This window comes from Nannobrachium achirus (assembly GCF_963921795.1).
Source record: "Nannobrachium achirus genome assembly, chromosome: 20".
NCBI lineage: Eukaryota > Metazoa > Chordata > Actinopteri > Myctophiformes > Myctophidae > Nannobrachium > Nannobrachium achirus.
Window position 1 is genome coordinate 47,803,600 of NC_137827.1, and position 21,171 is coordinate 47,824,770.

A 21,171-nucleotide genomic window follows, 5' to 3' on the forward strand; every position below is an offset into this window, starting at 1 on the left:
CAGATGTTGTTTTCAATTCTGCCGGCAGTTGGCGCCAGGTAGTAAGGTTAGGGTCAGGGTTTGAATTAGGGTTTTGGGTTACGGTTAGGGTTAGCATTCACCATCGTCGTCAGGTTAGAATTCACCAGCGTCGGCAGGTTAGTATTCACCGGCCTCGAAAGGGGGAGTTAGATTCTGAGGGGAGTCAGAAAATGATATAACACCGCCGGCAAGTCAATATCCCTGTCACTATGACGATCAGGTACAGTATGATGAAGTGCCATCTAAGGAAATAATACACAGATAAAACGGTGACACCAGCAACACAGACCAGACAGTAGGAGTAACAGAATATTCTAGTGAGTGACTGTAGAATGATCACATTAGATAAGACTGCTAGTTCAGGAAATTAGAACTGAAGGTAACGGATAGATAAGAGAAGAGAAGATCACAGCCAGCCAGATCCATCAGTGATCAATAACGTTTCTCTTATTCAGAAAGTCAGATAACCACACAGCATAAAGGTAACAGGATACACCCAAGACTATTGAATGATGATAATTGCTATATAAGCACATAAGACATGAAGAGACAAGGAAATCGGGATGTTTTTTCTCTTTTAATAAAGGAGTGCGTAGCCATAGAAAAAGCATTGTAGGACAAGATAATTTGTGGCAGAAAATGGTTGAGAAAATGAATGAGTAATTTTAGTTTCATCATTACAAGCAGGTAGTTTACAATTTCCCCATATGGCAAATTGACCTAAAGTTGACCTTACTAAATAAGCGATCACAGCTTGCAATCTAACAAATGTGACAGCAAAGGTTTTGTGCTTCAATAATTCTAATCATAAAATGGATGCAATGGATGAAATGAACAAGACATCAGTCTTGTCAAACTGAAAACAGATGTTAACCAAATGTTTCTGTGACCAAAAAATATGATCTTCTGTAGGGCTGTCACAATATGACATTTTACATGACGATTAATTGTCACTCAAATAATTGGCGATTAACGATTTAATTGTGTTTTTGTCGTTGATAATTACATCTCTGTTTGGCTGTTAGGCTTTGAAGTTGTACATGGTAGATATGACACATAACCTAAATATACAAAGAAATTACTGACATATTTGACAACTTACTTAAAAAAAATAACTTTGATAGTGGAAATAGTCGATCTACAAGCTCACAACGCGTCGCATGTGAGCTTGTAGATCTGCTATTTCCACTATTTCAGACATTTTTCAACATTCACGATTATGACAAAATTATTGCGATAATGTCAAATAATCACGATTAGACGATTATGTAATAATTGTGACAGCCCTAATCTTCTGTGATAAAAAACTGATATGCATGGCTGCCGAAGATGTTTTTCCCCCCCTTTCTTCCCACTCATGTGGGCAACTACAATCATACCCAGACACCGGCCTCAGGGATGCAGTGTGTGTTGTGAGAAGAGACGCCTCAGGGCTATCACTGCTTGTTGCCTGTTAATATACATGAGTGGTTCTCAAACTCTGTGTGCCCAAGAGACACAAATGTGTACAAATCTGGGAAAACTTGAATCTGTAAAATGGGTAGTCTGGGATCACTTTTCGGACTTGTAACCGGTCTGGAGCGGAAACCACAAAACGTCATGTTGTAGTACTCAAAGGACTACAATTTGGCCGGAACTATTCACCGGAAACAGTTTTAACCCAAAATAATTCCCCTGCACTCAAGGACATACTTTTAAGGCCTACCTAATAAACTCCTTGATGCGGAGTAGTTTTGCTTTTGAAAAATGTGTTTGGTATATGCATCTTTTTTTAGTCCAACTCGTAGCGACTGGAAAGACTACATTAGGCTACTCGAGCATTTTAAAAGGGATTGTGGAAACAAACAGAGGGAACCAAATCAGAGCGACGCCGCTTCTTCTAGTGGTTTCCGCGTTGGTCGGAAACCAAACGGGCTGTTGTGAACGAACACCAGGCTTTCCCCCAGAAAGCCTGGTGGGCGAGGTTATAAAATGGGTGGTCTAGGACTTTTCAAGATCGGGATCGGACGCAAAGATCTGGCATTGGTAGGGTTCAATTCTGAATAAAGTTATTCAGTGTAATACAATAGAAGTTAAACTGAGGGCATGAAAATCAAAGCCTGATTGAGGATGCGTGCGTGCGTGCGTGCGTGCTTGGGTGTGAGTGAGTGAGTGAGTGAGTGAGTGAGTGAGTGAGTGAGTGAGTGAGTGAGTGAGTGATTGAGTGAGAGAGAGAGAGAGAGAGTGTGTGTGTGTGTGTGTGTGTGTGTGTGTGTGTGTGTGTGTGTGTGTGTATTAGTGTCAGTTAAAGTCTTAGCACAAGAGTGTACATCTGTGAGTGAGTAAGTGTTACACAGTGTGCTGGATGAAAGTTAATAAAATTCGGCCGAAAATACGTGGCAGTGTGCAAAGACCTTTAGAGTGAATGCAAGTGTGTGTGTGTGTGTGTGTGTGTGTGTGTGTGTGTGTGGCTTTGCGTGTAATGCGTTTGCGCGTTGAGTACGGCTTCCATCATGGAGCAGCACAGTAGCCACTCTAGGAGGACTGCAGAGAATGACTGCAGTCGTGCTGGTGACTGATGTCAGTGGTCAAAAAGGTCACGTGGTTTTTCTCTCCACTAGCGGGGAGGAGAGAGAGGTGACAGGCACAGACAGGCCAGGACGATACGAGGAGCAGACCCAGCGACACGTTTGGACGCTGGAAAGTGAGGGTCAGCACTTCTCGCTGGCGAGAAGGACACGCGGTCACAAGGACAGATTTGGGGAGCCATTTAAAAACGACTCCACTCCAGGCCCTGACTCATTACTCCCACTCTGCAGGAGGACAAAAGTAGGCCGCCCTGACATAAAGGCTTCAGTGACATTTCACTTTAACCCATTTAGGCCTGGAATTAGAAGGATTCAAAAGACACTTATAGAATCGGGTCAAAATTCTAATGTTCACGACTTTTCAAAAATAGCAGATCTACAAGCTCGCAGCGCGGCACTCGGTGCCGCGCTGTGAGCTTGTATATCTGCTATTTTTCAATAGTTAAAGCATAAAATAATGATACACAAAATGTGTACCCGTTCTAAATGGGTTAAAGTGGCCACTTTACATGTTATGCAAAAAATCCTGTAAATGCACGAGAATATCATTGCTAGAGTCGCCTCGCACTCCTTAAAAGCTCCTGAATACGCCACGTTTGCAACACAACTTGTTAGCGGCTAGTAATTCGTTATAATAAACTCAAAGTATTCTTATGTAGGTACATAATGTACAGTAGGATAATGTTAAAACAGGTACCCCAAACAAACATTGGTGGCACTTGGTATGGTCACTTAGTAAACATGTGCAATAATTTATGTATAGAAAATGTTTACACTGAAGCTCATAAAATCTAATATGTTGTTAGATAAAATCCATATGAATCCCCCAGCCCCCATTCTTTTTCGTTTCCTATACTAATGTTCCTCCAGTGTCACCAGACAAATTCCACTACAGCTATACTGTAAGTGGCTGTAAGTAGAACAGTGTTTACTATCAGCATCTACAATGGCTCCGAGTCCATTACGTTACGTATTAGGGGAGATTTGAACCAAAGTACTGACACAAGCCGCAGGGAAAAGAAAGCCTTACCTAATGTCTTAACAGGAACCCATCTCAACTCTCCTCCCCCAGTAGCATGTCATGTTAGAGCTTCAGATCTTTGCTCTTGTTCGTGCAGCCTCTAGAAATCTTTTTTTACCCTACTGTATACCCAATTGTATACTTAGGAGCCAATACACATAGTCCAGTCATTTTAGGCCAAAATTAGGCCAAACCTAGAACAAATTGCAATAGTAGCAAACTCAACTGATTTTGTATCCTCAATATGTCCTTAGTGAGGGAAAAAAAGTCCCAAGGAATCCCACCGGGGCAAAGTTTTGAAAACGACCTATCTACCTTCACTTACTATACACTACAATATAAAGGAAAAAATGACTGAAAAAAAATCTGCTTTAAGTGGGATGTGAGGGGTCAAACTAGGGGTTTCTCATCATGCTGAATCCATTGCAGGCATTTGTTTTGCACAAAAAACATTCTGTGGGCTAGAAATGGCCTTAGAAAACAATACACGTATGGGTGCGTTTTCATGTTAGTCGGAGGCCTTAGGGTTTTTTTTTTCTCGTGCTAATCAGTCTAAAAGTTCAAAATTTTGCACAGATGTAGCTCAGGGCATGCTCTAATGATTTAGCTAGGGCGCCCGAGTCTGCGACCTTCGGGGTCGCCACAGCACCAACAAAACTCTGAAAAGTGATGACTCATTACTTTTCATCACTAAAGTCGATGGGAGCCCAACTTGATTTGGCCGCTGTGGCGACCCCGAATGTTGCAGACTCGGGCGCCCTAGCTAAATCATTAGAGCATGCCCTGGGCTACATCTGTGCAAAATTTTGAACTTTTAGACTGATTAGCACGAGAAAAAAAACCCTAAGGCCTCCGACTAACATGAAAACGCACCCATACGTGTATTGTTTTCTAAGGCCATTTCTAGCCCACAGAATGTTTTTTGTGCAAAACAAATGCCTGCAATGGATTCAGCATGATGACAAACCCCTAGTTAGACCCCTCACATCCCACTTAAAGCAGATTCTTTTCAGTCATTTTTTCCTTTATATTGTAGTGTAGTAAGTGAAGGTAGATAGGTCGTTTTCAAAACTTTGCCCCGGTGGGATTCCTTGGGACTTTTTTTCCCTCACTAAGGACATAATGAGGATACAAAATCAGTTGAGTTTGCTACTATTGCAATTTGTTCTAGGTCTAACCCTAAAATGACTGGACTAACAAGTCTTTAATTGCCGTCCCCCCAGCTCCACCCACCGCAACTTTATGTCTCCAAACCTGTTGTTTACCGCCAATTCAATTCAACCCCTGCGACTCCAAATCCTACGAATCAATGAGGATGCTCCTACGTTTTTACATGCAAGCTTCAAACTACAATACTGTGCACAACACATAACCTAAACTCTGCACATAATAATTGGTTACATATATCTTCAAACCGGTGAGGACTAGTATTGTGCATAATGAGATATACAGTAATCTGCAATATTAAGTTCAAGTTGTGGCAGGGTCAGTCTATGTATAGTATATACTAGACCTTGGGATCAGCATGTGTGTATACAGTGTGTGTGTGTGTGTGTGTGTGTGTGTGTGTGTGTGTGTGTGTGTGTGTGTGTGTGTGTGTGTGTGTATATATACATATAATGTACACACACAGGTCATTGAGCAGCCCCCTACTCGTTTTATGACATAATGACTGGTACTTCTAGGAGTGTTGGGAGACATCCGCCTCATGTAGATGTGACACCTCGGCTCTCATTCATATTTATGGCTGATGGGGGAGGAGACCGCCGGAGGCGCGGGTCGCGCGGGGGGGGAGCGGTTTAATGGGGTGATAAACATGTCGAGGAGCGACGCACCCACAGCGTTTAGGCAGCCATTGTCCCGTTCCATTCCAGTGGTGAACCGCCTGAGACCAAGAGTAAAGAACGAGCATGTGGGGAACCGCCAAGCGGCCGAGGCAGTGATCAAGGATATTAATTTGTTACATGAACACTAATCTCTCAAGACAGATTCAGAGGTCTGCAAAAAATGTAAAATATATATATATATTATATTTATTTTGTCGATGGGTTCCCAGATTGCATGAACACACACATGCACGTGTGCACATCAACCTCTCACACATTATACTAGGCAGCTTCTGTCAATATCTCCTGGTATGGATTTTAATTTGTGTTGAGCTATCGGTGCTTGTGCAGGGTTAGGGTGTGTGTGCGCGCGCACACACGCACACGCACATGCACACACACACACACACTTTCAGTGTTGTTATTGGATTTTTAAAGTTATTTAAAGATAAGAATCAGGGTATTGGCCTAGTGTGGTCACACATGCAAAGACCAGCTCTATTCCGGGAATAATAGTACTGTATGCACATCTGGAAGCAATGGCTGTAGTGAAATATTCCACTCGCAATGATTAGGCTTCACAATCTGAATGGAATAATTAAGTTTGCTCTGTATTATATGTTAGTAATTCACAAACTTTTTCATGTCAACATGGACACTCGGAGCAGAAGACCTGGGTTTCGGAATACTGGGGCTCTCACTATAATAACTCCATCACTGTCTCTCCTTCTCTCTCTCTCTCTTTTTATTTCCATATTGGCAACAAGCTACAAGGATGAAGTGGATGTGTAAAGGCATCTTCACACTTTAAGTACTGTAGGTTGTTCAGAGTTCTGCTCTTACATCCCACACAACACAAACTGCTGCCATGCATGGCTAGCAATGCAGATTCGTGCAGGCACTTTAGTATTTACTACAAATGAGTGTTTGTACTACTGTTGTTACTTGCACCAGCAGAGCGAGCGCAAGTTCTGTGTTCGGTGTTGTCTGTATCCGGCTGTCTGTAAAAATGAGGGAGCACCAACAAGTGCGACCCGATATAAATAACAAGGCGCAAGTTGTCACCTCGCCAGAGTGCCAACTTGCCCACCCACATACATACAGACAGCATTCATCACTCTACTTGCACACTCTACTGGTCAAACTTGTCGTTTTCTTCGGAAAGTAACTATGAGTGCGCAAGACGCAAGTTGGCACCTCGACAGAGTGCAGTCTAGTTACTTGCGCAAGCAGAGCGCGCAAGTACTGTGTTCGCTGATTTTGTATGTGGCGTATCTGTTTGTGTTTATGCCCGTAGCCAATAAGGGACCAGCATTCTTGGTGACGTCACCATTAACAAACAATGAGGGACCAGCATTCTTGGTGACGTGGATTCTAGTTAACATCATAACTAGAGGTTTGCGCACAATTCGTCTGCTTTATAGTAAGATATGTCATGTGAAACTTGACCAATTATGGAGATGGGCCCATTTATAGTCTGATTGGCCGAAATGTCATGTGAAGCCACCAATCCTCAAGCTATATTGGACATATGCCCATTTATGCCCATCTGATTTAGCCTAACTGCAAGCGTCAGACTCTATCACACACTTCGTTTCACCACTACCAACAGGGGGTGGTGTTGTGCAGTCTGGTTTATTAACCAGGCTACATCTGATTGGCTACGGGCATAGACGGACCCTCTCGTGGCCCTTATATATATCCCTTGATATTATGACGTCACCCTTTGCACAGACAGACAGACAAAAGCCTGAGTTTTATGGACTCCCTAATCGGGAGATAAGCGACCGTCAGGTCACAGTATACACAAAGAGGCCTGTAAGTGGCATTGGTTCCACCCACAAGTTTGTACGACAAACGGTTGATGAGTAAAGCTTAATAAAGTTTCGGCCAATCAGAGGAGGGGGCGGGGCAAAGTTAAACCAATTAAGGTGAAGGACTCTTAATGAAGTCAATTGACACCAGCCACAAGTGTGTACGACAAATAGTTAATGAGTAAAGCCAAATAAAGTTTGGGCCAATCAGAGGAGGGGGCGGGGCAAAGTTAAACCAATGAAGGTGAAGAACTCTTATGGACAAGGCATACACAGTAAAAATCCTCAGTGGTCATTTCACCAAAGTGGAGGATTTAATGAACGACAGTTATCCCCAAGTTTCATTGGGGATCATTTCACCACTGTGGGCATAGTTTTTATCTCCCGCTGACAGGGTATGAGTCCTGCTTTCCTCCAAAACGTCCCTGGTGGGGATAATTAGCCGTGTTTGACATCAGGCCCGTCGTGCTGTGGTAGAGATTCACTCGGACTAAAAGGCTGGGGTATTTCTACGACTCGGAAAATGGCTGCTCTGGTGCCGGTCCGCCTTTGGCCATCTGCTGGTTCCTGCTCCTTCAAAGGAGCCATCAGGCCTCAAAGAAAGGCTTTGATTAAGACTCTAGACAGCATGCAATCACTCTCTCTCACACACACGCGTGCACGTTCGCACGCACACAAGCATAAGTGCTTAAGCGTATGCATAAAGGCACAATTACACACACACACACACACACACACACACACACACACACACACACACACACACACACACACACACACACACACACACACACACACACACACACACACACACACACACACACACACACACACACACACACACACGCATGTTCTCACAAGCAAGTTCTGTATTCACACACATGAATGCACAAACCTGCGTTCATGCACACACTTTCATCGCCAACTAGAGGGCTCTGGATTGACGAAAACGTAGCTTCTGGGGGGCGCCCGCTGGCCTAGCGGTCCAGGCGCATACCACTTAGGCTCGAATGCCTGACAGCGTGTCGCAGGTTCGAGTCCCGTTCCTGACGACCTTTTCTGCATGTCACTCCCCTTCTCTCTCCCCACCATTTCCTGTCAGTCTACGGTCCTATCAATAGAGGCATAAAAGGCCCAAAACAAATCTTTAGTTGCCATGGATACTCCTCAGAACTGTCCAGACCCCCACCCTCATGCCATCACCACCAGTGCCATCCACTGTACCGCGAATGGTGGCAGGTAAGAACACGGGCATAAGCAGATGCAAATGTGTCGTTGACTGGATGATGCAAAAGCCGGGTAATAGGGACACAATTGCTGCCTGAATATGGAGAAAGCCTGGAGGGGACCACGAGTGAAAAGAAACAGAACAATCCCCGGCCTCTTGGGATAGGCAGGCACTCTTAACGATGGAGTTACCACACGGCAAAGAAAATGATTAGTGGTCTGCTACTACTGAAACGATCTGACAGTCCGTGTCTGTGCCATGTGATGTGTGTGCTGTGTGTGTGTGTGTGTTCTTTTGTGTGTGCGTGTGTGTGTGTGTGTGTGTGTGTGTGTGTGCATGCCTGCGTGTGTGTGTGTGTGCCTGCGTGCGTGCGTGCGTGTGAGACCCTGTCGCAGACAGTTGGCCTCTCGCAAAGTCCACGCCGTAAAAATTAATTAAGGTGAAATACCCTTTATGGTCTCAGTTTAAGGGTTTTCAAAACTGCGAGGCGTGCCTCCACACACAAATCCTCGAGTGTTCATTTCACCGGGAAGATTGCACTACTGGAAGACGACCTTCTCCAAGCCAAAGACGGCACACACACGCAGCCCGTCCTTCACTCAAGAAGCATCACCTGAGCATCAATATCAATGTTCTGACCCGACACGCTGACGTGATTGCTGGCCAACCTATTGATCCAGTACACTTTCTATCCTACAGGACCCCTAAGGATTTTATCATGCAGGCAGGCGCATCACAAGGAGGGGGGGGGGGGAGTGGGACTGAGTTACCAGGGCCCAAGGTGGAGGGGCCTTAATTATTTTATACTTTAGCTATTGAAAAATAGCAGATATACAAGCTCACAGCGCGGCACTCGGTGCCGCGCTGCAAGCTTGTAGATCTGCTATTTTTGAAAAGTCGTGAAAATGTGCGCAAATCTTTGAATATATGTATTCTTTAAGCGAACATTTGTAACTTTGTTGCTTCTGGGGGGTAAATTAGATATTTTGAGATGGGGGTCCGTGGCCAAATACATATCATGTTGGAGGTCCTTCACATGAAAAGGTTTGAGCACCACTGACATAGAAACATAGGTTTTAAAAAAAAAAACCTCAGAAGGATTTGAAGGATGAACCTTAGAAGGATTCAAAAATAGATCTACAAGCTGTGAGCTTGTATATCTGCTATTTTTCAATAGTTAAAGCACAAAATAATGCATAATAATGCGTTACCCACTCTAAATGGGTTAAACCCCCCTCCTCCCTCTATGAAGAACATTAATGGGGGGCCCGCAGTGAATCCTTGTACCCAGGGCCCAGAATTTGGTGGGACACCCCTGCATGCAGGGAGGCTCCAGAACATTGTCAGGGAGACAAGGAAAGATGTGAGGGATGATCAACATGGCCTATTGTAGTTACAGTAAAGTATGTCTGCAGATTTGCCCGACAACTGTTGTGATGTCTGGTATCATCTACTGTGTAGTGTGTAGACCAATCCAGCATACACATTCAAATGACTGACCTCTCTCCTTGGCTCTCTAATTGGCTGGGGTCCAATAGGCCTTTCAGCTAAAATGGGAGTCATAATTAGCGTAATTAATTCACGCTATCTGCATTTCAGAGTGAAAACGGTCAGTATTTACTGAATACTGTTGACTTCATTCTGAACTGTAACTTTATGCATTATTGCGACCGTAGGTCGCATTTACTACCAAAACCTCCACCGGCTGTCCGTCTGTCTGTCTGTGAGTCAGTCACACTTTTGCCGTGCTCATATCTCCACAACCGTCTCCCCCATCCATGCCAAATTTTGCACACACACTCCTTACCTGCCAAACTACAACCTCCAAGGACCCCCGGAGCTCCAGGGACCCCCAGGTCCCTGGGGGACCCCCAGGTGTAAAAGAATGTCCGTCCGTGAGGCACACGTCACACGTCACACTTTTGCCCTGCTCATATCTCCACAACCGTCTCCCCCATCCATGCCAAATTTTGCACACACACTCCTTACCTGCCAAACTACAACCTCCAAGGACCCCCGGAGCTCCAGGGACCCCCAGGTCCCTGGGGGACCCCCAGGTGTAAAAGAATGTCCGTCCGTGAGGCACACGTCACACGTCACACTTTTGCCCTGCTCATATCTCCACAACCGTTGCCCCCATCCATGCCACATTTTGCACACACACTCCTTACCTGCCAAACTACAACCTCCAAGGACCCCTGGAGCTTCAGGGACCCCCAGGTCCCTGGGGGACCCCCAGGTGTAAAAAATGACCAAATGTGCAAAAATGACCAAATGACCACCCCAACGGGGCTGCTCACGGGGAATTCCTGGGGACCACCCACTCCTGCTGCTCCAGAACGGATGCAAAAGTGGTGACGCCCCCAGTGGAGGACCCCCTCCACTGCAGCTCACATAAAATGCCGTAACTCGGCCTAGGAGCGTCCGGGAGAGCCAGGGCCGGTACCTATTCGTCCGCCAAGGCAACGCGGAGACCCCACCCCTCATTTCTCACATGGCCCTCTTCTAGCGCCACCTTCAGGCCGATTTTTAAAACACATTTTTGGCCACTGCTCCTACAGTTTTGGCCCTAAAATCACGCAAATTGTTACACAGTATGTCTACACTCATCCCATCAACATGAATCTGTCCCATATAGCGCCACCTTCAGGCCGATTTTTAAAAACACATTTTTGGACACTGCTCCTACAGATTTTGCCCTAAAATCACGAAAATCACTACACAGCATGTCTACACTCATGTCATCAACATGGATCAGGAAGATTTTGGAAAAACACATTTTTGCCCTATTTGTGGAGATAAGTGACCTACGGTCGCTTATCTCCCGATTAGGGAGTCTTACTGGTAGTAGTGATGTAGTTACACTTAATACATTCTGTCATGTAGTCTCACCCCATGTAGCCTATTTAAATACATATTTAAAAACACGTTTACTGATTTTTATATGACATTACTGTTAAGTGATATATAGCAGAACATAAAGGTAGGTATTTGAGTAGATGGTCTATGTCAAGGAAACAGAGCACATTGGACGTGGTAAATTAATTTAGCATTATGATCATTATTAAGGAATATGCTGACATTTGTAATAAAACTAGACCAGGTCAACCTGGTTGTGCCAGACCCCCTGTCTGTCATCATCATTTATGACATCATGCCTTTTGTAGGCATGTCATCATCTTGTCATCATCATATATACCCTTTATATAGAAAACCCGGACAGACCGACATTTGCTTATGTAGGCCTACCCATTTCATGGGTCTGGCAAAAAAAGATAATTATCGCAAAAAAACTCTCTTATTCTTCTTCTTCTACTTCTTATTCCAAGTGATCAGCGTGTCAGCGGCTAAACCAGAGATTCTCGATCGCTTCCAGGTCACGATAGCTATTTTTAGCATAGCAACGCATTATAAACAGGAGCGACATCTCCGCCTCTGTAGGTCATATTTTCATTCAGAAAAAAGTTGACATGGAGTGTGCATATAGAGAGCATGCCGTGCACTTATATCGATGTGCACGGATCGCGCACACGGAGCGCCTCGCGGGAAGGATGTTTTCGCTCAAATTCGCTATTGCAGGACAATGGAGAGATGCAGCTGAAACAGGGTCAGTACTGAATCACCGACTCCTTTTCAGTGAAACGATAGACATGTAATTGGGGCTCTCTGGTGGTCTTGTAAATCATAATCATAATCTCAGATCATATTCCTGAAATAATAGAAATTCCCCGGCTAAATAACGCACAGACATTTTTGGGTGGCTGGGAAAGTGATAAGGGGACTCAAACATTTTTTTTTTTTAATTAATCTCTTCAACCGCTGTCCAACCTGATGGAGAGTATGATACAAAACCAATAGTTTGTGAAAAAGCTAAAGAAAACTTTTACACAGTTTTACATCTATAATCACTGCCTCTGAAACAACAACAACAACAGAAATCTATCTGGATTCTTTTATCTGTTGTTGTGTTGGTCTCCTGTGAGTGAGGCTGAGGTATTTAATTGAGCCAAGGCCAGGTATCAATACATTGATATAATATACCATCCCCAGGCGAAGGCGATGCTGTACAACGTAGAGGAAACCAATGCTGTAGAAAAATGTTCTTAATGGCTCAACCTTTGAAATGTTAGAGCTTAGAAAAGAAGCAAGAAGTGATACATGACCTTTCTGTGGAAATAAAACACCGCAGCAACAAAACTACTACCACGGAGTATGAAGTATGAAACTGTGAAGGCGTTTCTCCTGTGCGCTTACTATTTGCAATTGTGCTTCAAAGTACCAAAATGCAAAAAACTAAAACAAAACAAAGAACTGCACAAAAGATGCATAATGCATCAGCTTCCTTCTTAAGAAAACTAGGTGATTGTTTTGATTGTCGTTTTTCTGCCAAACAAATTCTAGTTTTTACTGTACCCGAGATGAAACCAGATTTAAAAAAACACTCAATTTGATTCACATTCATGTGGAGGGGCCTTAATTATTTTATACTTTAGCTATTGAAAAATAGCAGATATACAAGCTCACAGTTTGATTCATATTCATGTTCAAAACCAGATTTAAAACTAGAAGCAGTGCTCTTCCGAGCACAGGTCTCCACCAGAGCATACGAGCGGAGTGGAGCGCGAGCGGCGCGGGGAGCGGAGCGGGCCGTTTTTGACGTGAGCGTGAGCGAGCGACTTTTCAAACGGGTCTGAGCGGCTTCGGAGCGAGGATTTTCCTCCGCTCCTTGGAGCGCAGACCTCCTCCGCTCCTGGCCGACCCTGTTGGGGCCGCGCACCGCATGTTTCCAACAAAACAGTGCCGGGTGTAGTAGTGGCAGTGCAGCCATATGTCGTTACCGCGGAGAGGAGAACAGACAGAGAATTCCCTTCATCAAGATTTCACAAAATGTATCTATATCATCCACACAAGTAGGCTAGGCTATGTTATAATAAGTAGCCTACCTTGTGTCAGTTAAGCCAGTCAAAGGATACGATTTTAAACGCAAGTGAGACTGATTTTGCTGAATGAAAAACACATGCCACGACTCGCCTCCCTCTCTCGGTTGTGGTGATTAGCCTAATCAATAACCAACAGGATTTAATATTGCCCGTCTTAAAATACAATGCCTTAGATTGCCTAGACAGATCTCCATCAAGCCGAGGCTCACATTACCGCAGGCGTTTGTGTTGGATGGGAACACACTGGCGAAGGAGAAAGTGTTTCGAAACTTTTTTTTTTGCTGCTTTTTGACGACCTTGAGCGGAGCGCGGAGTGAGCGGTGAGCGGAGCGATACGCAAATCGAGCGGAGCGGCGGAGCGGCGGGGGGCGCGACATGAGCGAAGAGTGAACGGTACCATAGACCCCTGGAGCGCGGAGCGGCTTTCCGTCCCGCTCCACTCCGCTCGTGTGCTCTGGTCTCCACCAGGCCGTGCGTCCTGGTGGTGCTACTGTATAATAGGCCAATGTAAAAAGGGTGGCATATGTTCTTCACCTTAGATCTTTCATGGCAATCGGACGCTGCATGCATGATTTCAAGCATTGTGTTCCAAAAATGTGTTTTGCTAAAGTCTACCTGCTGGTGGCGCTATAACAGGACAATGTTAAAAAGGTAGCATTTGTTCCTTGACCTAGTGGGAATATGTGTGGCAAATGTCACAGTAATCGCAAGCTGCGTTGATGATTTGAGGCATTTTGTTCAAAAACGGAGCAATCCTGCAAACTTTGGAAGCTAATATTAGCCAATCAGGATGGAATATGAAATATCAGACGGATCGGACTTGATCACATGACTATAGAGATACTGTGTACCGATTTGCATGATTTTTGGATAAAATCTCAAGGAATAATATCCAAAAATGTGTTTTACATAAGTCGGCCCAAAGGTGGCGCTATAAAAGGCTGATGTGAAAAATGCAGGGCAAAGGTTTATCCTTAGCCTCTAGGGAGTGCGCTTACAAAGTTTGAAACTGATCGGTGGAGTTATAGGTAAAACCACAAATCGGGCTGTTATAGCGCCACCATGAGGCTGATTAAAAAAAAATTAAGTGGCATTTCTTCCTCGGCCTAGTGGGAACGTGTGTGCGCGATTTCATGATAATTGCACTTTGCGTTTGTGATTTGAGGCATTTTGTTCAAAACGGCTCAATCCCACAAACTTTGGAAGCCAATCTTAGCCAATCAGGATGGAATATGCAAAATCGGACAGATCCGTGTCGACCACATGACTGTCGAGATATTGCCTACCGATTTGTAGGATTTTTGGACAAAATCTGTAAGAGTAGTGCACAGAAATGTGTTTAGCAAACATCGGCCACTAGTTGGCGCTAGAAAAGGCCCATTTGAAAATTTAGGGCAGAGGTTCTAGATTGGCATCCAGGGAATGTGTGTGCTCACTTTGGCAGCGACCGGGCCAACGGCGACTGAGATTTGGCGCTCACAAACTGCGAGGACGCACAGACGCACGGACGGACGGACGGACGGACGCACGGACGGAGAGGAAAACATACTCTCCCCCATGCCTTCGGCTGGTGGAGACAATAACATTCAATTTGATTCATATTCATGTGCAAAACCAGATTTAAAACTAGAAGCAGTGCTCTTCCGAGCACAGGTCTCCACCAGGCCACACAAATCGGCCTGTTATAGCGCCACCATGAGGCTGATTTAAAAAATGTGGGGCAGAGGTTCTGAATTAGCATCCAGGGAGTGTGTGTGCTCAGTTTGGCAGCGATCGGCCCAACGGCGCCGGAGATTAGCTGGTAACAACCAGGCCACACAAATCGGCCTGTTATAGCGCCACCATGAGGCTGATTTGAAAAATGTGGGGCAGAGGTTCTAGATTGGCATCCAGGGAGTGTGTGTGCTCAGTTTGGCAGCAATCGGGCCAACGGTGACTGAGATTAGCTGCTCACAAACTGCGAGGACGCACGGACCCTCTCCCCCTGAATCAGATCCATTTCACAGTATTTATCACTTCAAACTCGCTGTAAACCTTGACTCTTAGATGGAAAATACTGTAGATGTCTTACCCCTGCTGACTGAATGCAGCCGATGAGACACATATTTTGAATACTGTACTTTTTTTTGTCTCTTTTTATATTCTGTTTATATAGCTGTGTCACATCACAGAGAAAAAGGCTAAATTCCTTCCTTGCATGTTAAAACCTAGTCGGTGAAAGAGCAAGAATCCGATACTGTTCTGTTTTCTTCCAACGAAAACACATGGATTATTGATTGAACATGATGAACATTTCCCGACTTACAATAAGTTAATTACTGTATAATGCTGGAGCAGTAGAAACTTAAGGCTTTTTCTATTGTCGTTTCATCTTTAACACCCGACATGTAAATGATCTCAAAATGATCAAATAAAAAATTAAAAAATAACCTGTGTATCGTCACTGTCGGGCAGAAACCTCGTATCTCCAAGTTTCAAATGTATATGTTTTTTTCATAAATTAAAGCCCTGCTTCATCATACAAGGCCGTCGCACAAAATTAGTGAAAACAGCAGATCTACAATCGCAGTGCGAGGCGTTGTGTGCTTGTAGATCGGCTGTTTTCACTAGTTTGAATAATTTTTAGAATGGTAAATGCAAAACGAACGGTTTTGGACATACAAGGGCTTCACCCGAAAACGACGGTATATATAAACCCAAACAAACGCCACATGAAGCCTCCCTTTCGTGACAGCGGCTGCCTTGTATTTGTGTAGCCGTGTGCTTATTCTGGCATGATTTCGCTCCAGTCAGCTCCTGGCGGACCAGGTAAATGCTTAATAGGGATAACATTATGATTTGGAACGATCACTTGGGCCCCCTTTCTTCTTTTATGGCCACGGTGGAAAAATCGCTGTCTCAGATGCCGTTTCTGACTCTCCCCACAAGCACCCAGCTGGGATCAGTGGTGATAATTAAGCATGGCGTTGCGTATGCCTGCCGTTGTTGTCACGCTTTTATAATTAGAAAGGGCTGACTGCTTGTGCCTCTCTGTGCGACATTACAAAAGACAATACCCCTTTTGGGGTAAAACATGCAGTCAATATGTCGTCACTGTCGGGCAGAAACTTCGTATCTCCAAATTTCACATTTGTAGTTTTTTTTTCCCGTAAATTAAAGCCCTGCCTCGTCAACATTTTATTTAAAATGATAAATACAAAACGAACGGTTTTGGACATACAAGGTTTCCGCCCGACAACGACGATATATGGCAGCTAGCATGTATTTCGTCGTTGTCGGGTGAAAACCTTGTATGTCCAAAACTGTTCCTTTTGCATTTATCATTTTAAAAATGATTTAAACTAGTGAAAACAGCCGATCTACAAGCACACAACGCCTCGCACAACGCCTCGAAAACAGTAGATCTACTGTTTTCACTACTTTTGTGCAACGGACTTGTGTGATGAAGCGGGGCTTTACTTTGCGAAAGAACGTACACATTTGAAACTTGGAGATACGAGGTTTCCACCCGACGAAACCACCGGAAGATGAGCAGTCAATCTCTGTATGTGGTGTTCTATCTATCACACTAACGGGTACATCTTAAATTCTCAAATGCTCTGGTGTCCCTGTTTGATTGGCTCTGTTTGTGAAAAGGAGGAGAACATAAAAGGAAGAGAACATAAAGTAAACTCATGGCTTACATTTCTGGAATACCACATTGAGGATATTTATATAATGCAGCAAGAACTGTCTCCTAACTGCACCTCAGCATTTTGATTCCACCCCACAACGGCATAAGAATAACAGCTAACAAGTTACCGTGGCGTGTAGAAGTAATTAATATTCAGTGTGATATTGTGTTCAGGTTCGGTAAATATGCTAAAGTAAATATTTCCCGGGAGAGTCTCCTATTAGCTATATTATCTTGATTCTAGGACTGTATCACTCATTACTGGTCTCTGTCTCAAGACCACATTAATGGTCTGTATCTTGACTATCTAAGACCATGAGCATTGCATTTCTCCAAAGTTTGCTTCTGCAGCTTTAAGTGATTTACCATCAGGATTGTGTGATTTTTTTTGTACGTTTGTCAATGTTTAACCTCGACAATATTGTACATTATTTTTAACCAATTAAAAAAAAAATACATTTCTTGCTCATTTTCTTTGAAAATGTCATTGTATGAACAGAAAAGGCACAACGTACCAACTCCTTGCAAATAGGAGGCAACCATGCACTTTCTACGTTAAATCTAACCTGCACTCATTTTTTACTTGAACTACTATGAACCAAACCCAAGCTTTTATACTTAGGCAATACACTATTCTGTATCCGTGCCCTCCATTTCTTCTTTGGGGTTAAGTGCTTATTTAGGTGCAAAAGGTTAGCTTGCAGCAGCACGGCTTTGTGATGGAGAGAGGGAGATAGAGAGGGGCGGAGAGCGGGAGGCTGGTGCAACTTAAACCCATTTAGGTCTAGAATTATTGACTGCTTTGACCAGTGAAAAATAGCAGATATACAAGCTCACAGGGCGGCACCGAGTGCCGCGCTGCGAGCTTGTAGATCTGCTATTTTTCAAAAAGTCGTGAAAATGTGTGCAAATCTTTGAATATATGAATTTTCAAAGCGAACGTTCGTAACTCAAATTTTGCTTCTGGGTGGTCCCTGGAACTAGATATTTTGAGATGCGGGTCCGTGGCCAAATAAATATAATTTTGACATGAAAAGGTTTGAGAGCCACTGACACAGTAGTCTCTCAAGAACAGACCAACTGAGCTCCATTTAAGTGAAAAGGACCTTTTCTTTGACGATTGCTGACATAGAAATATAGGTTTTACAAAAAAATCTTAGAAGGATTCAAAAGACACTTGTAGAATCGGGTCAAAATTCTAATTTTCACGATTTTTCAAAAATAGCAGATCTACAAGCTCGCAGCGCGGCACTCGGTGCCGCGCTGTGAGCTTGTATATCTGCTATTTTTCAATAGTTAAAGCATAATGTGTACCCGTTCTGAATGGGTTAAGAGGGATGTAGGTGATTACAGTACTTTGCCGTATGGTTGCGGCCAAAAGCCACTTGAGCAGGCACATGGAGTGTGAAAGTGCCAATCAAGAGCCACACAAGTACCGACATCAGCTGTGCTTCACATGAGAGCGCACACATACGTAAGGTAAGTACACACAAACACAAATATGCATTCACACATACAAGGGTGTCACACCAAATGCTGGGCCCTGGGTACCAGGATTCACTGCGGGCCCCCCCCCCATGAATGTTCTTCATAGGGGGAGGGGGTTTAACGCATTTAGACTGGGAACGCATTATTACGCGTTGTTTCGTGCTTTAACTATTGAAAAATAGCAGATAATATACAAGCTTTTGTGCAAGTCTTTGAATATTTCAAATCCTTTTTTTTTTTTTTTTAAAAACCTATGTTTCGGTGGTGCTCAAACCTTTTCATGTGAAGGACCCCCAAAATGATATGTATTTGGCTACGGACCCCCATCTCAAAATATTTAGTCCCAGGGACCCTCCAGAAGCAACATTTTAGTTACAAATGTTCGCTTAAAAAATACATATATTCAAAGATTTGCACACATTTTCACGGCTTTTCAAAAATAGCAGATCTACAAGCTCGCAGTGTGTCACAGTCTGGCACTCAGTGCTGCACTGTGAGCTTGTATATATGCTATTTTTCAATAGCTAAAGTATAAAATAATTAAGGCCCCTCCACCTTGGGCCCAGGTAACTCAGTCCCACTAACCCCCCCCCCCCCCCCCCCCCCCCCCCTTGTGACGCCCCTGCACACATAGATGAATGCCTTTTCAAACACTCTAGGTACTCCCTCAAACGGCTACTACTTTTCGGTAAGTTTCCACAGAGTGTCATCTGGCTTGCCATTATTCTGCAGTCACAGTCAGTCAGCCTCTCCGCCAAGCAAGCAGCCAGTTATCCAGCCAGTCTGCCTTTCATAGACTCATTAAGTCCGTCGTCTAGCCACACAAGCCACGCATGTCAACTCAGTCTGTCCGCCACTCATTTTCGACTCATTTTCTGGCCATTTAAACAAAAATAAACAGTGACTTCAAGGAAGAAGATTTCAATGGCCAAAATAAAGGCAATTCTTTTTCACAGAAATAGTTTCCCAAACTTTTCCCTATTTTTATTTCTTGGTACAGGATAACTTACTACAACATGACTATGCCAATGCTTAACACTTTTAATGCCAGCCGATTTCAGTGTTTTCACAACTACAAGAGAGCGCTGTTTACACGTCTATCCGCTCTGTCTAGTCTTTTCTATGTCCTGGGTGACGCCAAAATCCACCATAAATACACTGATCCAACCATGCTGACACAATTAGAAAATAGCACGCGTCAACTACATTCGCGTCAGGCGCTCCATGCACGCGCTCCGTGCATGTGATGGTGACGATAAGAAGCGGGTTGCCCCACGCTGCTCAGATCTTTTCTCGGATTGAAGCTGCGACTTACGGGTGAGGAGAAATGTGTGTTTATGTTTATAATAGAATCCAACCAGAATCATAACAAAGGCGACCCAGAACGGATCGCGCACTTCCTGGTTCCGTTTCAATCACACGATCCGCCGCTGGAGGCAAACATAGGTTTCGGATGAAACCACACACTGTTTTAGGATTTTGGCAAAAATTATGTTTTTTTTGTTTGTTTTATAACCAAAAAAATGCCTATTCTCGTCAATCTTTGTCACTGGCATAAATGCCTAATTAATGACTCTCACCAATCTACGTCTTAACCCTTATAGTGCCAAAAGGCCGAACTAGTTTGGCTTTTTGTCGGCTAGCGACGCAATCCGGAGTGCCGATCTCAAACTAGTCCGGCTTTTTTGTCGGCTAGCAACACCGGGCTTTGGTCCTTACCGTGAGCTGATTATTGACGCTGTAGGTGGTCCGAGGGCCGCCGTTGTTTACCGCGATCGCTAAGCGCATTTTCCGCCGCTTTATTCAGTAATCCAATGCAGATGGCCAACTTGGAAGCCCGTTTTCTCTGAATCTATGCTTTTCTGGAGGAGGACAGCCTTTATTCGTGGCAGAATAGCCGAAAAATGTGCTTCTAACAATAACATTAGCCTAGAGGTAATGGAAGCCAAGGCCTTTCGGCGCATAGTGAGGACACGCACGAAAGTCATCGCGCACGTAACGGCTGCGCAGGGCTTGCGCAGCTACAGCGTTCGCCTCATAGAGTTATAAGAAGAATAGAGAGGACACCAGATATCCCCACCCGTCCACTTGCATTCAGTTGCTCACCCAGCACATGAGGCGTTTTCACCCCTTCTTCCGGGTAGTAAAACCGTGACGTAGTGGGGCCACTGTGACGCATTTTTCGTCATAGTTTGTGTTCATGGACGCGCTGAGGCTCCAATTCATGAACGAGCACTTGAACGCGCGTCAATACAAAGAAGCCCAGATGGGCGTTCATGTTAGTGGCCCTGCAGTACCTCAAAACGACCACGATGTCCATTGCGCCTCAGGGCTCACCCAGGGTTCTGAGGGCTTGGTTCGCCTAGGAGAGTTAGGCGGGCACCCAGCAGGAGATGGCTCCATCTAGTGGTGGCACTAGATGATTTAAATGAGTTAAATGTGCATCATAAGCTTAGCTTACCTCTCGTCGTCTTGACGCCCAGCAGCTCTGTTTGATCTTCCAGACCACTGCAGCCACCAGTAGCAGGGACAGGAAGCAACTGTAGACACACAATAGGAGACGTACAAGGGGCCGTGTCAGTGAAATCAAACA

General features: G+C 44.4%; 1 protein-coding gene across 1 annotated transcript in view; it reads right to left on the reverse strand.

Annotated features, from left to right (window-relative positions):
• atrn (attractin) overlaps positions 1-21,171 on the reverse strand; it is a gene marked incomplete at its 5' end in the record, with an annotated part of 253,285 nt that overhangs the window by 54,741 nt on the left and 177,373 nt on the right. Inside the window, 1 exon segment of the mRNA XM_080750193.1 lies at positions 21,040-21,118. Coding sequence (XP_080606319.1) covers positions 21,040-21,118 — 79 coding nt within the window.